This window comes from Rhinatrema bivittatum, chromosome 5 (assembly GCF_901001135.1).
Source record: "Rhinatrema bivittatum chromosome 5, aRhiBiv1.1, whole genome shotgun sequence".
NCBI lineage: Eukaryota > Metazoa > Chordata > Amphibia > Gymnophiona > Rhinatrematidae > Rhinatrema > Rhinatrema bivittatum.
Window position 1 is genome coordinate 225,164,641 of NC_042619.1, and position 20,473 is coordinate 225,185,113.

The window sequence follows — 20,473 nt, forward strand, 5'->3', positions numbered from 1 at the left end:
GGCCTAAAAGCATATAGCAATTTCCATACGAGTGTAAAAACATTTGTAAAAGTCAGAGCCTAACTGTAAAGAAAACACTCGTGAAGGTTACATCAGTATGAAAGCAAACTTGTTAAATTACCGAGTGAGGTCTCCCATCAAACTTCCTGAATGGCGCTCTCATGACCCTCGATGATTTCTCAAATTCTTTAGTTTTAGGCCTCTGTAAACTTGATAAACTGGAGCTCAAGTTATCCCTAATTTAACAAAAACGACAAGCACATACTGGGTTTTATATATGACTCTGTGTTGCTGCCATCACAAGGATCAATTCCTTGAAAGCACCTCACTCTGTGCATTTAGAAAAGAATCTCTCTATGTGGGGGTTAATGCCAGCTACCCAATCAAAAGCCTATTCTCCACTTGAAGGACCTTTGTTTTCAAGTTTTACTTTATTTTCCCTGGGAATTTATTACTGTTACCGGTAATTACAATGAACAAAAGCAGGAGAAAAATCAGGGGGAAAAAATGAATCATTTTTTTTTCTATTGTTATAATAAAAAACACTAATAAATTCCTAGGGGAAAAAAAATCTGAAAATAAAGATCCTCAAGTATAATACATTTAAAAAGTTAAAATTGAAGCTTCACAAATAATGCATGCAAGATATGTTTCACAAATATTAGTTCAAGCATTCATAATAAAATTAATATTGCTTGTTAAGAACTCATCAAGATACAGCATTATGGACCATCATAATACTCATGCGTGCGAAGCTAATAGTTTGCTCTCATACATATAAATCAGGCCATATATCATAGGCCCCTGATTCCCTTTTTACATTTTCAATTTCTTATGCATAAAAGACATTTACTTTCCTTAGGTTGCCCCTTTGTTCAATGTTCATCCAGCAGTAGTTCTTGAATCATAGGAACCTCCAAGAACACCACATATAATACCAGATTTATACGTGTGAGAACAATCTGCTTTGCACGAGTGGGTGCTATGATGGTCCATAATACTGCACCTTGATGTCATTTTAACGAGCAATATTAATTTTATCATGAATACTTGAACTTTATATTGCATACTGTGAACTAGTAAGATATTTGACTCAATTTCATTTACAAAAATTAGTCACAAAAACATTTTTATGATGTGTGACTCTATACAAGATTAGCATTACAGAATTCTTTCAAAGTTGCGAGAACACTGATTGGATCAATATAATTATGCAAAGATGATGTACAAGCATAGAGGAGCCTCTCTTAATTTAGCTGAGTTTAAAAAAAAGTTTGAACAAGTTTCTAGGGATAGATCATTAACCGTTATTTCACTGGATATCCCTGTGTGAATGAGCAGTAGCCTTCTGGGAGTGAGCAGAATGAACAGATCTTTCCTATTTGGGATCTGCTGGATTCTTCCAAGTAACCCGAATTGGCCAATCAGAGACAGGGTGTTGGGCTCAAAGCACCATTGGTCTGACCCAACATGGCATGTATATTTCTTCTAAGGACTTTTATAGATAAACATATCTTAGGCAAATGGGAAAAGTGCAGCTGAGATTTAATGGAACAAAATTAATCTGAATTGCCTTGTCAGCATGGAGACCATACAAGAGGTTAGCTTTGAACTTGTGTCCCATTCTTCTCCCGCTTCCTCCAATATGGATAAGCACAGAGTGATGCACTTGGGTACAAGAATAGGCAGGTGCAGTATACTTTGGATGACGGCATTACCCAAAAAAAAAAGATAAGACATTTCATATTAATAAAAAATAATTGATAAATTAGGCCCAAAGTTCAGAAGAGTCAGAAAGAAATGGCAGTCCACCACAGGATTGCAGGATCATCACTAGGACATCAATACATGGAATTTTGCCAGCCCTTTTAGTTCCAAGTTTGGTATTTAATGTATTAACAACCCTTAAGTACATCGTTAGGGGTGGGGGGCTCTTCTGTTTTCAATGCTCCCATTCAGCAGGAGACACCCTGCAGACACGCCTCATCTTCCATTGCTCTCTCTCCTCTCATTTTCACCCAATATGGGCAGAGAAAACAGCAGAAGGTGAGAAGACCAATAAGCATCATAACAAGAGGCAGCAGGGGCAGAGCAGCAAATGTTGAAGGCGGGGATGGCACAAGGCCATACATGAGCAGAAGAGGGGGCCAGAGAAAATACATATTACACAAAGCATTTATGAATTCTATATTTGAGCTCAATTTCAAGCAATGTAGCATAAATATGATCATGGCTTCCTAAGATTTCTACAGCATCCACAGATCCAAAACCATCTTCCTTGCTGTCAGATTTCACCTGTCGGGGATGCCAGTGTCAAACACCCTCTCATCCTCACTGCGCAGTCTCTCTTTCCGCCTCCTTTCAATATCATGCCGGAGATCGTGGGGATCATCAATAACTTTTGCACCAGTCTGCAGAAAGTACATGAAAAGGGCTTCATTTAATTCATGCAAGGAACAGTTTTTAGCATCGCTGATGGCATCACACGGTCCATTTCTTCATCAGTTTGCACACAAACAAGGTTATGAAGATGCAAAATTACAGGTCACCACTTTGCCACTGTTGAATGGAAAAAAACAAACCTGGGGAGTGCCTGCTCATACAGTGCTGGTGCTTCGGCACAAGCAGCCACAGTAGGAGACAGGAAGCTTTTGTCAGTCACTGCTGCTTCTGCTTTCCCTTGAAGCTTAATGGCTATTGGCAACAGTGCCTCTAAGAAACAGGACTGATGAGTATTTCCTGCCTCTTTCTCACTGCTGCTCACACTGAAACCCTCATCTACTACCGCTTTATAAATGGCAGCAGAGGGAAGGGGAGAAAGTGAGGAAAAAGATGGGGAACGAGCAGGGGAGGAAAAAGATGGGGAAAGAGCAGGGGAGGAAGGGGATGGGGAAGAGGACCTGGAGCACAAGTAAGTCGGTAGGTAAGAGAAGCTATGGAGGAGGAAAAGGATGAAAAAGAAAAGATAGAAGGCAGGTGCCAGCCATGAGGTGGGGCTCTTCTGATTTCCTTCCCCTTCTTACCTTACCTTGTTGGTGGCACCTGGCTTCACAGAAAGCACATTAGTGCCTACCAGGTATCTTGTGGCAGTATCATATGTACCAAAAAAGGCTGACTGCAATTTTCTTCTGCACTACTAATCTGTTAACTCATAATGAGAAAGTCTGCGGGTACTTATTTTTCTGGCTAGGGCAAAAATTTCACATCGCCAACTATGCAACCACGCTCTGCTTTTTCTTAGTGGACTTAAGCTTGGAGATGGAATTTTATTATTTTCGATTAAAATAGGATTTTCTAACAATATTGGCAGAAACAGATAATCATACACTTTTAGAGGAAAAACAGTTCTTTAAATTAGTTCACTAACAAGGAGAGGCAAAAATAACAAAAAACAAAGCTTAAACTATTTTAAAAACAATTTCTTATGGCTTTTTATATGCTTGGACAGGAATAGATCCTGTGGCTTTCAGGGTTTAGTTTATTTGCTATTTCAGTATCTAGTCAAGGGTCTAAGCTAGTGGCATCATTGACTTTCGACTGCTGTGGATAGTTGCAGTGGTGGCTTTGAATGAAATTCCGAAAGCCCAAAATTGCCACAAAAACGAATAACTGATAATTTTCAGATTTTCATCTAAACCCTGGGATCACTGTGCTGCTGCAGCTAGCCACACCAAAAGGAAGTAAGCATCATTCATAGCAGGGAGCCTGTCAGGCATAGAAACAGCAAAAAAAGCCTCAGTTTCCACAGGCTCTACTCTATTTGGTCATCCTTGATTTCCCACATTATCATTCAAGGAACTCCAAAATAAGGTAACATTACTACTATCCTTCAAACAATTAAGGGCAGACTAAGAAAATAGTGCACCTAATTATTTCTAGCACATTACAAGCCAGAAAAAGACAGCAAAAGAAATTCATCGTAGTTTTTGTAGCATAAAGCATGTCTACCAAAATAAGGGGATGTTTCCTGACTCTCATAAAAGAGCTTTTAAAAACTAAGTAGGGCAGAGAGACAGGGGAATAAAGTCCATAAGAAGGCTGGCTCCTCAAAACTACAAGCCTAAATTATAGTCCCGAGAACTCTTGACAAAAAGTCTTGGAAATGCCTGAGAGGAGAGCCATGATTTTAACTTCATTTTAAGTAAGAGTTTTTATTCAGGTGCATCTCTAATGGGACAGAATTCCATAGCAAAGGGGCAACACAGCTGAATGCAGCTCATTAGTCGGTTCGATTCCCGCACCACATATTAACCAATAGGTGGCACTAATCCAGATCTAGCACAACCTTTTAACCTGGAGGCAAGGGTTTCCTAATAGCTTGAGAAGTCTGCCAATTGGTACGGTGCCACTAAGTGGGATTATTAATTTGATTTTATATATTTGTTTGCTTGCTTGCCCAGGCAGTTTCCCTCCCAGCTCAATCTGAACCAGGTACTGCTGGGATGTGGTACTATGACCATTCATTTCTAACTACCAGAGATTCTTCCCTTATTGTATACCCCCTCCCAACTTACTGTCATCATGGCAGCAACAGTCCTTGGCCGGGGACCAAGCCACAGGATTCCTTTGTGAACCCTGCAGTTATAGGCCCTAAATCTGGCCACTAGGTGTTGCTGTTGCGCATTGGCAGACTTCCTCTGACCACAGGGGCTGTAAGCACTGCCTCATTCCCAGCTGAACCAAAGAAAGATAAACCTGAGCCAGAAACCAAATTCAGGTCCCTGTGCATGGCAGTGTTACTGAGGCTAAATCCACAACATCCGAGCACAGCTAGCACTCTAAATACATATCACACGCCAAAAGAGTGCTAGATTTAAGGTTACAAAGTCCAAGATCCAAGAAATTTTCAAATCCAGGGAAATTCTTTATTTGAAATCGGCAACTCCACTGTATATGACAACCATATTCTCAAAAAAGGAGGGTCCTTTTTTGAGAATAGCACTCTTTTTTTAAATCTAGCACTCTTTTTGGTGTGTGGAGTGTTACTGAGCCACCAGACCAGCTGAGCGGGTTATTAATTATGTACAGTATAAACAGCTCAGAAATGGAGAAATTATTTAGCTGATAATTTTGTTTTCCTTAGTGTAAACAGATGGACTCAAGGAGTTATGCTTCCCTGCCAGCAGATGGAGACGGAGTCAGATTTCAAAGCTGTCACCCTACATACACCTCCTGCAATGACCTCAGCCCTTCAGTCTTCTCTTCAAAAGCCAGTGTGGACATACTATTGAAAAAAATTGATTTAAAATATGATTAAAAGTGGATTACCTTAACTGTACTCAACCAATCATAAACACTGAACCCCAGTAAGAATACAGATGCCCTGATCTAGGGATTGGATGACAGCTTACCTGTAACCTCTTGGATTCGATATCCACTCCACGGGACAATCCTTGGCACCGTTCTTGGGCAGCCATGGGCGGGATGCTGAGTCCATCTGTCTACACTAAGGAAAATGAAATTATCAGGTTAAGTAATTTCTCTATTTCCTAGCGTGTAGCCAGATGGACTCAGGACCAATGGGATTACAAAAGCTACTCCGATCGGGGCAGAAGGCTGCCGCAGTCTGGCTAACACTGCCCTTGCAAAGGCTGAATCCTCTCAGGCCTGTGCATCCAGGCGATAGAACCTGGAGAATGGTGTATAAAGAGGACCAATGTTGCCGGTGGGGCAGATATCGACGGGAGACAGCAGTCCTAGCTTCCGCCTATGAGACCGCCTGAGCCCTAGTGGAATGAGCTTTAACCTGAGAAGGCAATGACTTTCCTGCCTCCACATAGGCTCCCATGACCACTTCCTTAATCCAGCAAGCTATGGTAGCCCGTGAAGCTGGTTCACCCCACTTCCTTCCACCGTGAAGGACAAACAGGTGGTCCGTCTTTCAGACCGATTCTGAAACTTCCAGATACCACACCAAAAGTCTACTGACATTCAAATGACAGTGAAGGTGGTATTCTTCTGTGTCCTTATGCTTATCTAAGGATGGTAGCGCAATGGACTGATTCAAATGAAACTCAGACTATCTTGAGTAAGAAGGATGGAATGGTCATCCGGAGGAATGGTCCCCAACACAACAATGCCTTTCGTTCAGAGATGCGATGTGTCGAGCATATAGCCACCAGGAACACCGTTTTCAAGGTTAATAAATGCACAACAGCCAAAAGGAGGGCCCTTCCAAAACTTCTAATACTAGATTAAGGTTTCACAAGGGAACCAGCCACTGTAGAGGTGGCTGGAGGTGCTTCACTCCTTTCAGAAAACGGGCCACATCTGGTTGAGCCGACAGGCAGGTTCTGTTCACATCGCCCCTGAAACAGGAGAGAGCCGCAACCTGGACCTTCAAGGAGTTAAGTGTCAAACCTTTATTGAAGCCGTCCTGCAAAAATTCCAGAATAAGTGGGATTTTGACCGCCCGAGGAGAGGCACCGTGTTCCTCGCACCAGGCTTCAAATACTCTCTAGACCTGCAAACATGTTAAGGACGTAGAGAACTTTCACGCACAGAATAAGGTGGCAATTACTGTCACAGAATATCCTCGCTTCATCAGGTGAGCCCCCTCAAGGGTCAGACCATAAGATAGAATCGAATTGGATCCTTGTGAAGGACTGGTCCCTTCTGTAGCAGGTCCCTGTGCGGTGGAAGGCACAGGGGGGGTCTCCACCAGGAGTCTCAGAATGTCCACATATCACAGATGCCTGGGCCAATCTGGAGCTACTAGTAGGATTAATCCCGGTGGTGCTCTATTCTGCCCAGCAGGGGCCACAGAGGGAAGATGTATAGCAACTCTTCTTCCGGCCAGGTCTGAATGAGAGCGTCTATCCCCAGGGACCACTGATTTCTTCTGCGACTGAAGAATCGGGGAAACCTTTGCATTGTGAGATGCAGCCAGCAGGTCAATAGATGAGACACCCCAGTGATCTGTCAGTGAAAGGCTTTGGCAGACAATGCCCACTCTCCTTTATCCAGACTCTCCCCCTGCTTAGACAGTCTGCTCTGACGTTGTCTTTTCCTGCGATGTGAGAGGCTGAGATCATCTGTAGATGTATTTCCGTTCATTCCATAAGGAGATCTATCTCCTGTGACACTTGCTGGCTCTTGGTTCCATCCTGGTGGTTGATGTAGGCTACCATCATTGCATTGTCAGACATTACACAGACCACCTGACCCTGGAGTCTGTGGCTGAACTGTAGACAGTCAATCTGGGTTTGGGGCTTCCAAGTGGTTGATGTTCCAGGGGGCCTCTTTCTCGGTCCTAACAGTGAGCTTCCCAGCCCCGGAGGCTCGCATCTGTTGTGAGGACCAGCCAGTTTGGAGAGGACAGTGGTACACCCCTGCTTAGATAAGCTTCCAGCAGTCACTATTGGAGCCAAGAGCATACTCCCATTGGTAACTGGAGGCAAATCAAATAGTCTTGAGACTGCGGGTTCTTCGAAGTGATCTCAACCCACCTCTGGTAGAAGAGAGACAGTTGACCTCCTATCTCCTCGTTCCGAGGGTGAGTCAACAAAATTTCATTGAAGGCTTCAGGACAAACCTGAACCCGAGCCTGCCCCTCTCTTGGGCTGTCAACTATGAAAGGACTGAGACCTCCCAAAAGTCGAGTTTCTGTAGGGATGGAAAGCGTTGGGAGCCCCTGGATCAACCCCTCATAGACAAGGGATGCTGCTAACTGCTTTCTCTTATCTTCTGATAGCCGTGGAACTGGAGATTCGCCCGCATTTACTGGGACAGCTTTTCCAATTCGCTTCCGAAAAGGAGTGATCCTTTAAAGGCATCTTTGTAACATTTGCCTGCTGACCAATTCCACAGGCATAGCTGTCTTCTGGCTGCCACCACTGAGGCCACTCCCCTGGCCAAAGTATGGACTAGATCCAAGCCCACATCAGCTAAAAAGATGGCGGCGGGTTCCAAAACCGCTCTGGAATTCACCCCCGAGTTATCCACTGCTTGAGAGAGGAGTAGGCACGAACGAGCTACTAGGGCACAACAAGAAGCAATCTGTAAGGTCATTGCTACTGTGTCAAAGGCCTGTTTAAGGATGGACTCCATCCGTCTATCGTGCGCATCCTTTAAGGCCGCTCCTCCCTCCATTGGGATAATTGTTAGTTTAGAGATGGCACAGATCAACGCATCCACTTTAGGAAAATTCAAACGCTCTCTCACTGATGGATCCAGTGGGTATAGAGCTTCTAATGCCCGTCCCCCTTTAAAACTTGCTTCTAGGGCATCCCCTTCCAGGTCAATCAACTCCTATATGGCTTCCAGTACTGGAAAGTAGCAAGAGGCTCTCCCGTAGGGAAATCAGAATGGGATTCTTCTTTGGTTCCGTCATAGAGTCCGCCCCAAGAACTCCCAGCATCTTCAGGGTCTGGGAAACCAGGGCCGGCAATTTGTCTCTATAGAAAAACCGTAACATGGTCCAATACAATTCTAAACCAGGGGGAATTTCCCCATCTTCCAAGGAATCTGTATCTTCCTCTTTGTCCGTGCTGTCCAGGACCATGCCAGGGATAAACTTAGTGAGGCGAGGCATGCCTCGAGGTCTGCTGATAGAACTGGGAGAGAGAGAGGGTTTACCGGCTGAGGTTCTGTCCAAACAGGGGCAAGTGAGGTAGCAGACTGCGCATGTACGAAGGCTTGAAGGCCCTGGAAAAATTCCACCCAAGAGAAGGAGGCGGGTCCATGCCTAGTCTAGGAGTACTGGGGTAGGTGCCGCTGAATTTCCCTCTCCCAAGGATGACCCAGTCCCGGAGGTGTTCAGATCCAGGGTTACTTCCAGTTAAGGCTGGGACTAAGCCATCCCTCTGAATGGGAGGAGCCTGGCTTAGCAAAGTCCAGAGAGGCAGCTCTCCCTGGGCTTCCTAAAAGTGCTGATATAACTTGGAATCCAGGTCAGACTGTGAAACCCTAATATGACAAGCAGCGCATAGAAAAAGGCGCTGTTTCTTGGCTGCCGGAAGCCATTGGCGGCAGTAACTCTGTGTCTGTTAGCTCGTGCTTAAAATTTTATGCATACAGATTTTGGGGCGCCTAGGTGGGATTGGTGAGGCGCACGCACAGCCAGTGGCACCCAGTTTTACCTATATTCTGCGTTTAGTAGGGTGGGTGCACGTATGTACGTGCGTGACATGTGCAGAACCGACGCACTACGCGTACAGACGTTCTATGGAGGGCAATACAGCACGCACAAGATGGCACTGCCACAGCCTATCACACGGTGTGCCAAGCCTAAAGCAGGGCCTAGCCCACCGGGAGGGGCCGCTCAACCCACTCCGAAGCCCAGTTACCCTTACCCCAACGGGATCGGCAATATCGGTATGGCGTGCCAAGCAAGGAGACTGAAGGAAGTCTTATCAAAACCCCTACAAATGTCTCAGAATAGAGAGGTAAATTTGTTTGTTTGTTTTTTTTTTACTTACCTGGGCTCAGTGCTTACCGGCTAAGTACAGAGACGGTCTCAACTGCAGGGAAAGAGGACTTTGGCTGTCACCGCTGCGCTCAGCTTCCTGCACCCGCTGCCTTTCAGCTGCTTAAGCAGCAAAGTCCATGCCGGGAACCGGCTCCTGGACCAAGGCACACCTCTGAAGGATCTTGGATATAGCCTCAGGAATTCTCAACCGGGGGAGGGACATTCAGCTATCACCGCAGGAGAGCGGGGCTCAAGTTTTTTCTCCAATTTAAATGTAGAATTTCTCCTTCCAAAAAATACAGCAATCCCCATAGGGAGAGATACGTCCACCATCTGCTGAAGACTGAGAAATACTGAAGGGCTGAGGTCACTGCAGGTTGTATCTAGGGTGATGTCAGCTTTGAAATCTGACTCTGTCTCCATCTGCTGGCAGGGGAGCATAACCCATTGGTCCTGAGTCCATCTGGCTACACGCTAGGAAAGGAAAATATACTCCAAAGATCACCTTAGCTCTGCTAAGATCACAAGCAGAATATTGGGCTAAGCCTCTACTAAGAGTACTTCCACACTTCCACACCTTCCCCTTTTCATTTGCAAGTGAAGCTATAAATACATAGAATTTAAAAAGCCAGTACCTGTCCAGACTCACTCCGCTTAGCACGTTTGTTCTTGAGATCAGCCAGAGAGATATCAATTCTCCTAAAGTGACAATGTTAATAGGTGAACACAAGTGTCGTGGAAGAGAAGAACTCACTGATACAACAAGGACATAATTTAGAAAAATGATCAAGTTTACAATATCACTATCAAACAAACTAACTGCCTCCTCTTAAGTCTTAAGATGAAAAGACCATTTCACATTCATAATTTTTCCATTAACTAATATGGAAAGGATGAAAAGGACAGTCAAAGACTTCAATTAATTTCTCATTTTAATGTTTTATTGAACCAGCAACAATAATACACAGTGGAAGTAATGCACACAAGGCAATAAAACTTGATACAGCTAATGTAACAGATTTGTACGTGTTTTTGATATTGTGTGTGTTTTATTCTACACCACTCCAAACTACCGGAGGAGCGGGTAATAAATATTTTAAATAAATAAATACAGCTTAATATACAATTCACATTTTCCTTTTTCATCCCAATTTAATCCCCATATCCATCCACCCTCCCCACATATCAACAGCAATACTTTATATAATCTGGGGCATAAAACGGGCTATGACTATTGCACAAAAAAAATGGTTTTTACACCATTCCATGAATGGTTCCCAAACACACACGTAACACTGCCAGTTTACCCATAAAACACATATTCCAAAGACAATGACAGGGCAGCTTCTCTCCTCTAATAAGCTGAAATTTCATACCTTGTAGCAATTACTACCTGTGCAAACAACTTTCTTTTTCACAGACCAATCACAAGGAAACAGAGATAGAAGCTTGGGATCCCTAGGTATCTATCCATTCCACCACCAAATCTATCACAACTCCCCAGAAGGTATGAACCTTCACGCATCCCCACCAAACGTGGAAGAAAGTGCCCCGTTCCCCACACTGGCACCAACACATCAGGAACTATGGGAAAAATCCTGTATAGTTTGGATAGGGAACTCTTAGCAGTCCACCAAAATCATTTATCCTGAAGGTGGTCATCAAGTTTACTCCCTCTCACTCAGTGATATGTTTCACCTTACTAACCATAGTAGGAGAAAGCAAAGTATATAAGCCTCTTCACTTCACCATTTTGGAGCATAATAGTTCAAACTGACTTGAGGTTCAAGAAACTCCTCCCACATTCAATTTATTGGACAAGATATGTCTGATCTGGAGATAGCCAAGATCCATCAGATCCTCAAAGCTAGGTATTTTATTTTGGTAAAGCTGCCCAAAATCTTTTAGACCTAACCGTTCCCATTTGTGAAAAATTGGGGTTGAAACAACCTACAGCATAAATGGTGACAATGTCTTTGTGCCCAGTACAAAGCTTTCCCAAAGTTTTGAGAGTCAGTGCTGTGAAGGGATTAGACAGCTGTCTAAATTTACCCAACAAGTATGATACTCCATACTAAGGAATGTAGAGATTCCTGCCCTAGGCAAACCCTCTTCCACGATACCCCCATTGCTTAAATTTAGAATTAAGAATGCCACTACAAATCCATTAAGCTGTGCAATCCTATAAAATATGCTTAAGAATTTAAGACCGCAGCCCCAACACACTTTCTTCGAATGTATGGAGGCCTGCGCTTCTAGATAAAATTAAAAATCCTCCTTTGTAGCAATTTCAAATCTTATCTGGAATCACAAGGGGCCAAAAGTTTTGAAAAAGAGAAAGCAATAAAGCCATTTTAACAGCTGCAATACATCCCAGCCAAAAAAAGGTAAAGTCAGACCAAGTCTCCAAATGTTGAGCCATTCTATCCAACAAAATAACATAATACAACTGAAATTTCTGCCAGTTGGCTCCTTTATGAACTTCCTGGTACCGTAGGTAGCCACACACCTATTTAAAAGGAAAATTATCTCATTGTAAGAATCTGCTCTTCAGTTATTTTATTTAAAAAATTTTCTATACCGTCGTTAAGTTAAATACCATCACAACGGTTTACAGAAGGGCACGATAAAGAGAAATATGGGTGGTATAAATTACAAATTACTCATGTGCCATCATAGTACGGTAACAATGTAAAATAATAAACTAGGTGTGTAAATTAAACCTGATTGTTAGGAACAAATTAGGCAGTTTGATTTTAACATTAATATGCTTATGTAGGTTACTAAAAACTTCTAGCTTGGTGCATTCCTTATCGCTCAACTATTTTTCTCCTTTTCTTTATCTTTATAAAATGCTTGTTTAAAAAGCCAGGTTTTCAGATTAGTTTTGAATAATTTCAGATTTGTCTGTAGTCTTATTTCGAGTAGCATGGTATTCCAGAGTACAGGACCAGCCAGTGACAGTGCTCTTTCCCTTACTTGCATGAGATGTGCTGATTTGACAGAGGGGACAGTTAGTAGAGCTTTATTTGCAGATCTCAGGTTTCTTTGTGGTATGTGCACGCGCAGTGCCGTGTTTAAGCCAGTCGGCTTTATCATCGTGGATTAGTTTATGGATTATACAAAGTGCTTTATATTGTAGGGTTTATATTTAACAATTCGGACTTTTCCCATATTTACTTTAAATTCAGAGACTTTCCCCAAAGGCCTCAAGATCCCACATTTAAGACAGGCAAGATGAGAAAGGGTTTAGTCAAAGGTAAACAAAACATCTCAGTGAAGAGGGAAATTTTGAAAGGTTTATTTGAAGGTAATTCCCTGGATGTTCCTCAACTGTCTCACCCTCTCCACCAGCAGTTCCACCACAGTTGCAATTGGCCAAACAAGAGGAAAGAGTGTGGGCATCCCCTGTCTGGTGCCCTTCCCTAGCACAAACCGACCTCAAATACTTCTCACTAACTTTAATACAAGCCTCTGGATGAGAGTACAAACCTTGCAGAGATGTTAAAAAAAAAAAATCAGGGCCCAATAAGAAAATACTTCTTACCTGCTAATTTTCGTTCCTGTAGTACTAAGGATCAGTCCAGACGGTGGGTTATGTCCCCCGTCCAGCAGATGGAGTCAGAGTAAACTTTTGAGGGTGCTGGTATATAAAGCTGGTGCACCCTCCTAGATCCTCAGTATTGAGAATATCAAAGCCAAGCCAGAGGACTGGACAGACCAAGGATGATGGATCAAGCATAAGTGCAACCAAAGAGACTTAAACTGTGAACAAATTTATGCAACGTGCAATGAGAACTGTCGAACAGAACAACACACAAAAGACAACCATCCCCGAAGGGGAAAGAGCAGAGAACAGAAGGACAGTAGATGATAGTCGAGCAGGTTCACACCGGGTGGGCGTCTGGACTGATCCTTAGTACTTCAGGAACGAAAATTAGCAGGTAAGAAGTAATTTTCTTTTCCCTGTACTGTACGTACGGATCAGTCCAGACGGTGGGATGTACCAAAGGCTTCCCTAAACTGGGTGGGTCCCTGAGAACCCTGCTCGAAGTACCCCTGTCCCCAAAAAGAGCCAGACTCCGCTAACCGGTACATGGAGTCTGGTAGTGTCTGGAAAAAGTGTGGGAGAGACTTCCAAGTCGCCGCCCGGCAGATTTCGTGTGTGGAGACGAGCTGAGACTCTGCATGGGAAGTGGCCTGGGGCTCGCAAAGAAGCGTCCTTGATGCCCGCCGGAGGATCCTTCCCGGAACCATGTAAGGCAGAAAGCCACCGCCTCCTTGAGCCAGCCCCGCGCGATGGTAGTCTTTGACGCCTGTTGGCCCTTTCTAGGCAACCGGACCAAAGTATGAAGAGATGATCGGAGACCCGAAAATCATTCGTCACCTCCAAATAGCGGAGAAAAGAAGCGCCCGTTTAACATCCCGGCACCGAAGCGCCGCATGGGGCGTTCCCCCGGGAAGGCTGGAAGTTCCACCACCTGGTTCAATGTGAAACGCAGGAGACCACTTTAGGCAAGAAACGAGGGAACCGTTCGCAGGGAAACCCCCGGAGGTCCGTGAACCGCAGGAAAGGCTCCCTGCACGACAAGCGCTGTAGCTCTGAGATACGCCGTGCCGAGGCTATCGCAACCAGGAAAATCGTCTTTAGGGTGACGTCCTTGAGGGAAGCCTGACGCAAAGGCTCGAAGGGGAGCCCTCCCAGGGCACGCAGCACCAAGTTGAGATTCCAGGAGGAGCAGAGAGGACACACCGGTGGCCGCAAGTGCTTGACTCCCCTGAGGAACCGGGATATGTCCGGATGAGATGACAGGTCCGGCCTGCCCGAGGCGCGAGCCAAGGACGCAAGGGCTGACATCTGCACTCTGAGCGAATTGTAGGAAAGACCTTTTTCCAGCCCGTCCTGCAAAAACGCCAGGGATGTGATGGCAGGAAGCTGCGGTCGCGAGGGCAACCCCACGCCGAGCACCAAACTTCAAAGACTTCCAGACCCGCACATAGGCGACCAATGTTGAAGCCTTACGCGCCTTGAGGAGTGTGTCCACCACGGGAATAGCGTAGCCTTTGTTCAGGAGACCCCTCCTCTCAAAAAGCCACGCCGCAAGACAGAAGGTGTTCCCGCCTGCTCCAAAAATACTGGGCCCTAGATGAAGAAGACGTGGGAGGTGCGCGAGTCGAAGTGGACCGTCCACCGACATGCCGAGAAGATCCCGCGAACCATGGACGCCAGCGGCCATTCCGGAGCCACCAGGATGACCCGACCGTGGTGGCCGCTCCACCCTCCTAGCAACCTTTCCCACCAGGGGCCAGGGGGGGAAAGACATAAAGTAGAATCTGAGTGGGCCAGGGGAGAACCAGAGCATCGACGCCTCTTCCGCGCCGCGACTCCCTTCTAGCGGCTGAAGAACCGAGGAGCTTTTGCGTTGGAGGCGGACGCCATGAGATCCCATCCGCCGGCATCCCCCACCGGCGGGAGATGAGCGACATCGCCTCGTCGGAGAGAGACCATTCCCCCGGATCCAACACCTGACGACTCAGAAAAGTCTGCTTGAATGTTGTCCACCCCGGCTATGTGGGATGCCGCCAGTTGATCCAGGAAACGCTCCGCCCACGCCATCAGGCGCGCGGCCTCCCAAGCTACCAGACGGCTCCTGGTGCCCCCTTGCCGGTTGATGTAAGCCACCGTAGTCGCATTGTCTGAGAGGACTCGGACCGCTCGACCCCTGATCAGAGGCAGGAACTGCACGAGGGCCAGGCGAAGTGCCCTGGTCTCCAGGCGGTTGATTGACCAGGTAGACTGGTCCTTTGTCCACCTGCCCTGGGCCGAGCTCCTGAGACACACTGCTCCCCAACCGGACAGACTGGCATCGATAGTGACCACTACCCAGTCCGGCATCTCCAGGGAGCATCCTTGAGCTAGGTTCCTGGGATCCAGCCACCACCTCAAGCTGGACCTGGCGGACGGAGGAAGCGGTAGAATCGCCTGGTAGTCCTGAGAGACTGGTTTCCACCTCGAAAGCAGGGACATTTGTAGAGGCCGCAGGTGTGCAAAGGCCCAGGGCACCAAGCTGATCGCGAACGCCATGGAGCCCAGGACTGGAGGTAATCCCACGCCGTGTGTGTCGGAAGAGAAGCAAACCGGATGATTTGATCCCGCAGAGATTGAGCCTTGTCCGGACGCAGGAAGACCTTGCCCAGAGCCGTGTCGAAACGCGCTCCCAGGAAATCCAACTGTTTGGGCTGGCCGCAGGCTGCTCTTGCTGAAATTCACCACCCAGCCAAGGGACTGCAGGAAGGCCACCACTCTGTCGACCGCCGCCCGTCCCTGCGACAGAGACTTCGCACGAATGAGCCAGTCGTCCAAGAAAGGGTGAACCAAAATGCCTTCCTTCCGGAGTGCGGCCGCTACCACCACCATAATCTTGGTGAAGGTTCTGGGTGCGGTCGCCAGGCCGAAGGGCAGCGCCTGGAACTGAAAATGTTGACCCAAGATTTTGAAGCAAAGGAATCTGTGGTGGGCCGGATGGATCGGAATATGCAGATAAGCTTCCGTGAGGTCGAGGGAAGCTAAGAACTCCCCTTGATGCACCGCCGCAATGACAGAGCGGAGTGTTTCCATGCGGAACTTGGAGACCCGGAGCATCTTGTTGATTTCCTTGAGGTCCAGAATGGGACGAAAGGATCCGTCCTTTTTGGGAACCACGAAGTAAATCGAATAATGCCCCGAGCCCACCTCTCCTGAGGGGACGGGCGAGATGGCTCCCAGGTTCAGCAGCCTGTCCAGCGTGTGTTGCAACCCCCAGGCGCTTGAGACTTGACCCGCAGGGAGAGAAGATGAACCGGTCCCTGGGAGACCGAACAAATTCCAACGCGTAACCGTCTCTTAGGATGTCTAGGACCCATTGGTCCGTGGTGATGTTGGTCCATTCCTCGCGAAACAAAGCAATGCGACCTCCAATCCGGGTCAGCGAGGAGTGGACTGGCCTGGCATCATTGTGAAGGCTTGCCTGAGGCTCCCTGTGTCGAGGAGTCCCTGGCAGGTCTGCGACCCCGAAAGGGCCGCGTCCACGTTTGCGACCTGGTGGATGGTGTCCTAGGGTCCTGCGGCTTGGAGCCTCGATAACACCTCTGAGCGCGGTAGCGATTCCTGGGAGTTCCAGAAGACGGACGAAAACCACGCTGTCGATCCTCAGGCAATCTGTGGACCGAATTTTCCCCCAGTGTCTTGATGATCTGTTCGAGGTCCTCGCCAAAGAGAAACCTGCCCTTGAAGGGCAGAGCTCCCAGACTCGCCTTGGAGGAGGCGTCCGCTGCCCAGTTCCTGAGCCACAGGAGGCGCCTGGCGGAAACAGCCGATGCCATGGTCCTCGCCAGGACCCGCAGCAGGTCGTGCAACGTATCTGCCCCGTAAGCAATGACCGCCTCCAGACGGTCTGCCTGGGCCGCCTCCTCTGGTGGTAACTGTTGAGAGGTGAGGAGCTGTTGAACCCATCGAAGCCCGGCTCTCTGAGTCAGAGAACCGCAGATAGCCGCCCGGACCCCCAGCGCCGAGACCTCAAAGATCTTCTTGAGGGCGACCTCCAGCTTTCTATCCTGTATATCCCGCAGCGCAGTGCCCCCTGTGACCGGGATGGTAGTTCTCTTCGTGACGGCGGACACCGCCGAATCAACCTTGGGGACCTTGAGAAGATCCAGGAAGTCCCCCGGTAGAGGATAGAGCTTGTCCATAGCCCTGCCGACCCGAAGGGGACGCCTCCGGGTTATCCCACTCCCTCACAAGAAGCTGGAGAAATGAATCATGAATGGGAAAGGTCCTTGCTAGGGGCGCAGGCCTGCCAAGACAGGATCACCCTTGGTGGTAGCGGAGGCTACGGAAGGAGCCGGGGGTCCTGGGGGGCTCAATGGGAGGGTCGAGGTCCAGTTCCTTGAGAACGTGAGGAATGAGATCCGCCAATTCCTCTTTGCGAAAGATGCGAAGGACCCGCGGGTCATCGCATTCCAGGTGCGCTGTCAAGCTCAAATCGTCATCCACTTGTGACAAAGGGTCGCCCCCCAGGTCCCGGCGAGGGCGACGGCCACCTAGGGAGAGAGGTATAACTCAGGGGCAACCTGGAGCCGCCCCCACAATCCCCGGTACCGAAGCCGTAGCACCCGAGGTCCTGGGGGCCTTGCGGGGGGAGGAGAGACAACTGACCCCCCCCTGAGGATTTCAGGCCTCTGTAAATAGCCTGGTGCATAAGCACCACGAAGTCCGCCGAAAAACTGAGCGGCCCCGCCAAGGGGGGGGGGGCATGGGGTCCCTGGAGAGTCCGGACGTGGAAGGCAGAGGCCCCGAATCAGAGATCGGGGGCGCGGACGGCAAGAAATCATCAGTCGGCTCCTCCGTGTCTGAGCCCACGCTGCCTTCTAGTTCTAAGATGGCCGCCGCTCCCGCCAAAGACGGGGGCGGGGCTTACCCCTCGAGGCCCGCGGCGCTCCGAGCGCGGCGGCGAAGTTGTCGGTGGGGGCGGCGCTCGCCTCCCCCCCGGGGAGGCACCGGCCACATGGACCATCCCTCGAGGCGCCGTGACCCGGGCCGCCGCAGGACGGACAGCAAGCGCGTTGCATCGCGCAAGGCCCAAGTCGGACGCAACACACCGAGGCGTGCAGAAGCTGGGGATCGCGGCGCAGGAGGAGCGGGCTCGCAGTGCCCTCAGTCAACCGCCCGAACACCCTCAACCCCAGAGGCGGCAGGGGAATGGGACCCTCCTTGCTGCCTGCGGCCCCGGGGAATGAAACGTCGCAGGGCCGCGGGGGAGGTGAGACGCCCGCGAAGAAAAGGAGGGGAGAGGCTGGCCCCACCAGCATCCACCTCAGGCTGCGCCGAACCTGTGCTGCAAAGAAAGAAACACAAGCCAAAAAACAAACTACCCCAAGCTTACCCCTGAAGATCACAAAGAGAGCGAGAGGAAAATAAAGGAGGTAAGAGGCAGTCCTGATGGCAGGATGAGCAGAGGGGCCAAGGAAAACCGGTTTTCCCTCTGACAGGAACAAATCTTTCCTTTTTTTTTTTTTTTTTTAAATAACTTGATCCATCAAAAGAAAGAGAGAAAAATAAGTATATATAGCGGAAAACCACTAAATAGGGGAAACAATGAGATCCCCTCCTCACATCTGCTGGAGTCAGAGAGATACTGAGGATCTAGGAGGGTGCACCAGCTTATATACCAGCACCCTCAAAAGTTTACTCTGACTCCAGCTGCTGGACGGGGGACATAACCCACCGTCTGGACTGATCCTGTACGTACAGGGAACCCATTTTAAGAAAGATATAAGCCTATATATGAACTTCAAAAAGTAAAATCCATACCTAGTTTAGGAATTATTGTTATTCCTGCTAAGTTCTTTGACACAGGCAAACTTGGAGACTGCAATAAGGAGTTAAATAGCTGCAAAAGAAGTGGGACTAACAAATCTGAATTTTTAATAAAATGTTGCCATGAATCCATCAAGCCCCAGGGATTTATCTTACGTGAAGAAATCACCATGAGGATTTCTTGGCCAGAAATTTCATCTAACTTGGCAGAGAACTCTGGAGATAACCTCAGCAAATTAATTGACTCAAATATTGATTTATCCCCTCTGGTTGAACAGAGTTCTCTCCTATGTTATCACCCCTCATAGAACTTAACAATTTTTATTTGATCAATCATTATCTATCAAAAATTATCCTTTTTTATCTTTGATCTTAATTTGATTCTGAGTCTGTTTGATTGTAATTCTAAGCTAATAATCCTCTGGGCTTATTCCAAATCCAAAGTATGATTGTCTTGTGAGGTCAAGTTATATTGAACTTCTGCCACCAGTTGCATTAACTCTACCTCTCTCCTTAAATGTTTTAGGGTCTTCTGTTTGTACTTGTACCACTTGCCAAATGAGTCTTAACAGTTTAACCTTTTCCTTTTGTTTCTCTCTTTTTTTTTTTTTGTGGCAGCCCATGAAAACAATTTGCCCCAAATAACTGCCTTAAGGCAGTCCCACAAAGTCTGCGGTGATATACCCAACCTGATTATTAAATTGAAGATATTCTATCTTCCATCAATTTTCACTGATTTTTATCATTCAATAAAGAATCATTCAATTTCCAGTATTGTTTTCCATTTTCTTTATATTTAAGGGAAAACACGCATGTAAGGGATGCATGGGCACACCACAGTACTGTATCTATTTCCATATAAACACCCTACTATACATGATTTACTAACCAAAAAATAATCCAATCTGAAGTAATAATTATGCATGCTAGAGTAAAATGTGTAATCTCACTGTATGGGGCTAAGCACTCTTCATACATCAAGAAAGCCCCACAAGGAAATAAGAAATTTCAGTTTACTTCTATGGACTTGCAAAGCTATGATGGGCCCTTTTGAGTTATCAAAGTAGGGCAAGATAATGAGGTTAAAATCACTCCCCCAAGATAACATGCTCCCCCCAACATGTCACAGAGCTGTTCTCTCAACTTTAGAAAGAAGGCTCAAGATTAATACATTTGAAAAATATTTTACTTTGAGAATTAAAAACCTCTCCTCTATCCCATCTGATGTTCAAAACATCCACACAAAAATGTCTGGAGTCTAATATTTATTTAATTTATTTACTGGATTTTGTATACCGTCACTCGGGGTCCATCGTTACGGTTCATAACAATAAACAATAATATACAATAAATATACTAAAATCAACTTCATAAAACTAGAAAAATAAAACAAATTACAAACATCCAAATAACATCTCATAAAACAAATCAAACTTATCGAACAGCTACCCCTACTCTCCTCTCTCTTATGACTAATGTGTGGTGGTAACAATAAAAACCCAAACAACCTTCACTAAAACAGGGTAAAAATAGGTAAAAACTGTAAAATCAAGACATAAAAACCAAAATTTAAGATGGGTTGGGATAGGCCTCCTTAAAATGCCCAAGTTTTTAGAACACTCTTAAACTGTTTAAAATTAGTTTCCGTTCGAATCTCTGCGGGGAGCTTGTTCTATATTTTAGGACCTGCCAAGGACAGAGCTCTGTCC

General features: G+C 46.8%; 1 protein-coding gene across 9 annotated transcripts in view; it reads right to left on the bottom strand.

Moving 5' to 3' along the window:
- The window catches only part of BCLAF3 (BCLAF1 and THRAP3 family member 3), a 132,379-nt gene that overhangs the window by 42,031 nt on the left and 69,875 nt on the right, over positions 1–20,473 (bottom strand). For 7 of the 9 annotated variants that reach the window (XM_029603379.1, XM_029603372.1, XM_029603371.1 and 4 more), the window contains 4 exons: positions 10,045–10,108; positions 2,296–2,411; positions 1,574–1,699; positions 122–236 (listed from right to left, as the gene is read on the bottom strand). In XM_029603379.1, the coding sequence (XP_029459239.1) occupies positions 122–236; positions 1,574–1,699; positions 2,296–2,411; positions 10,045–10,108 (421 nt within the window). The remainder of the gene's footprint in view (positions 1–121; positions 237–1,573; positions 1,700–2,295; positions 2,412–10,044; positions 10,109–20,473) is intronic. The other 2 variants (XM_029603378.1, XM_029603377.1) reach the window with 1 other exon arrangement.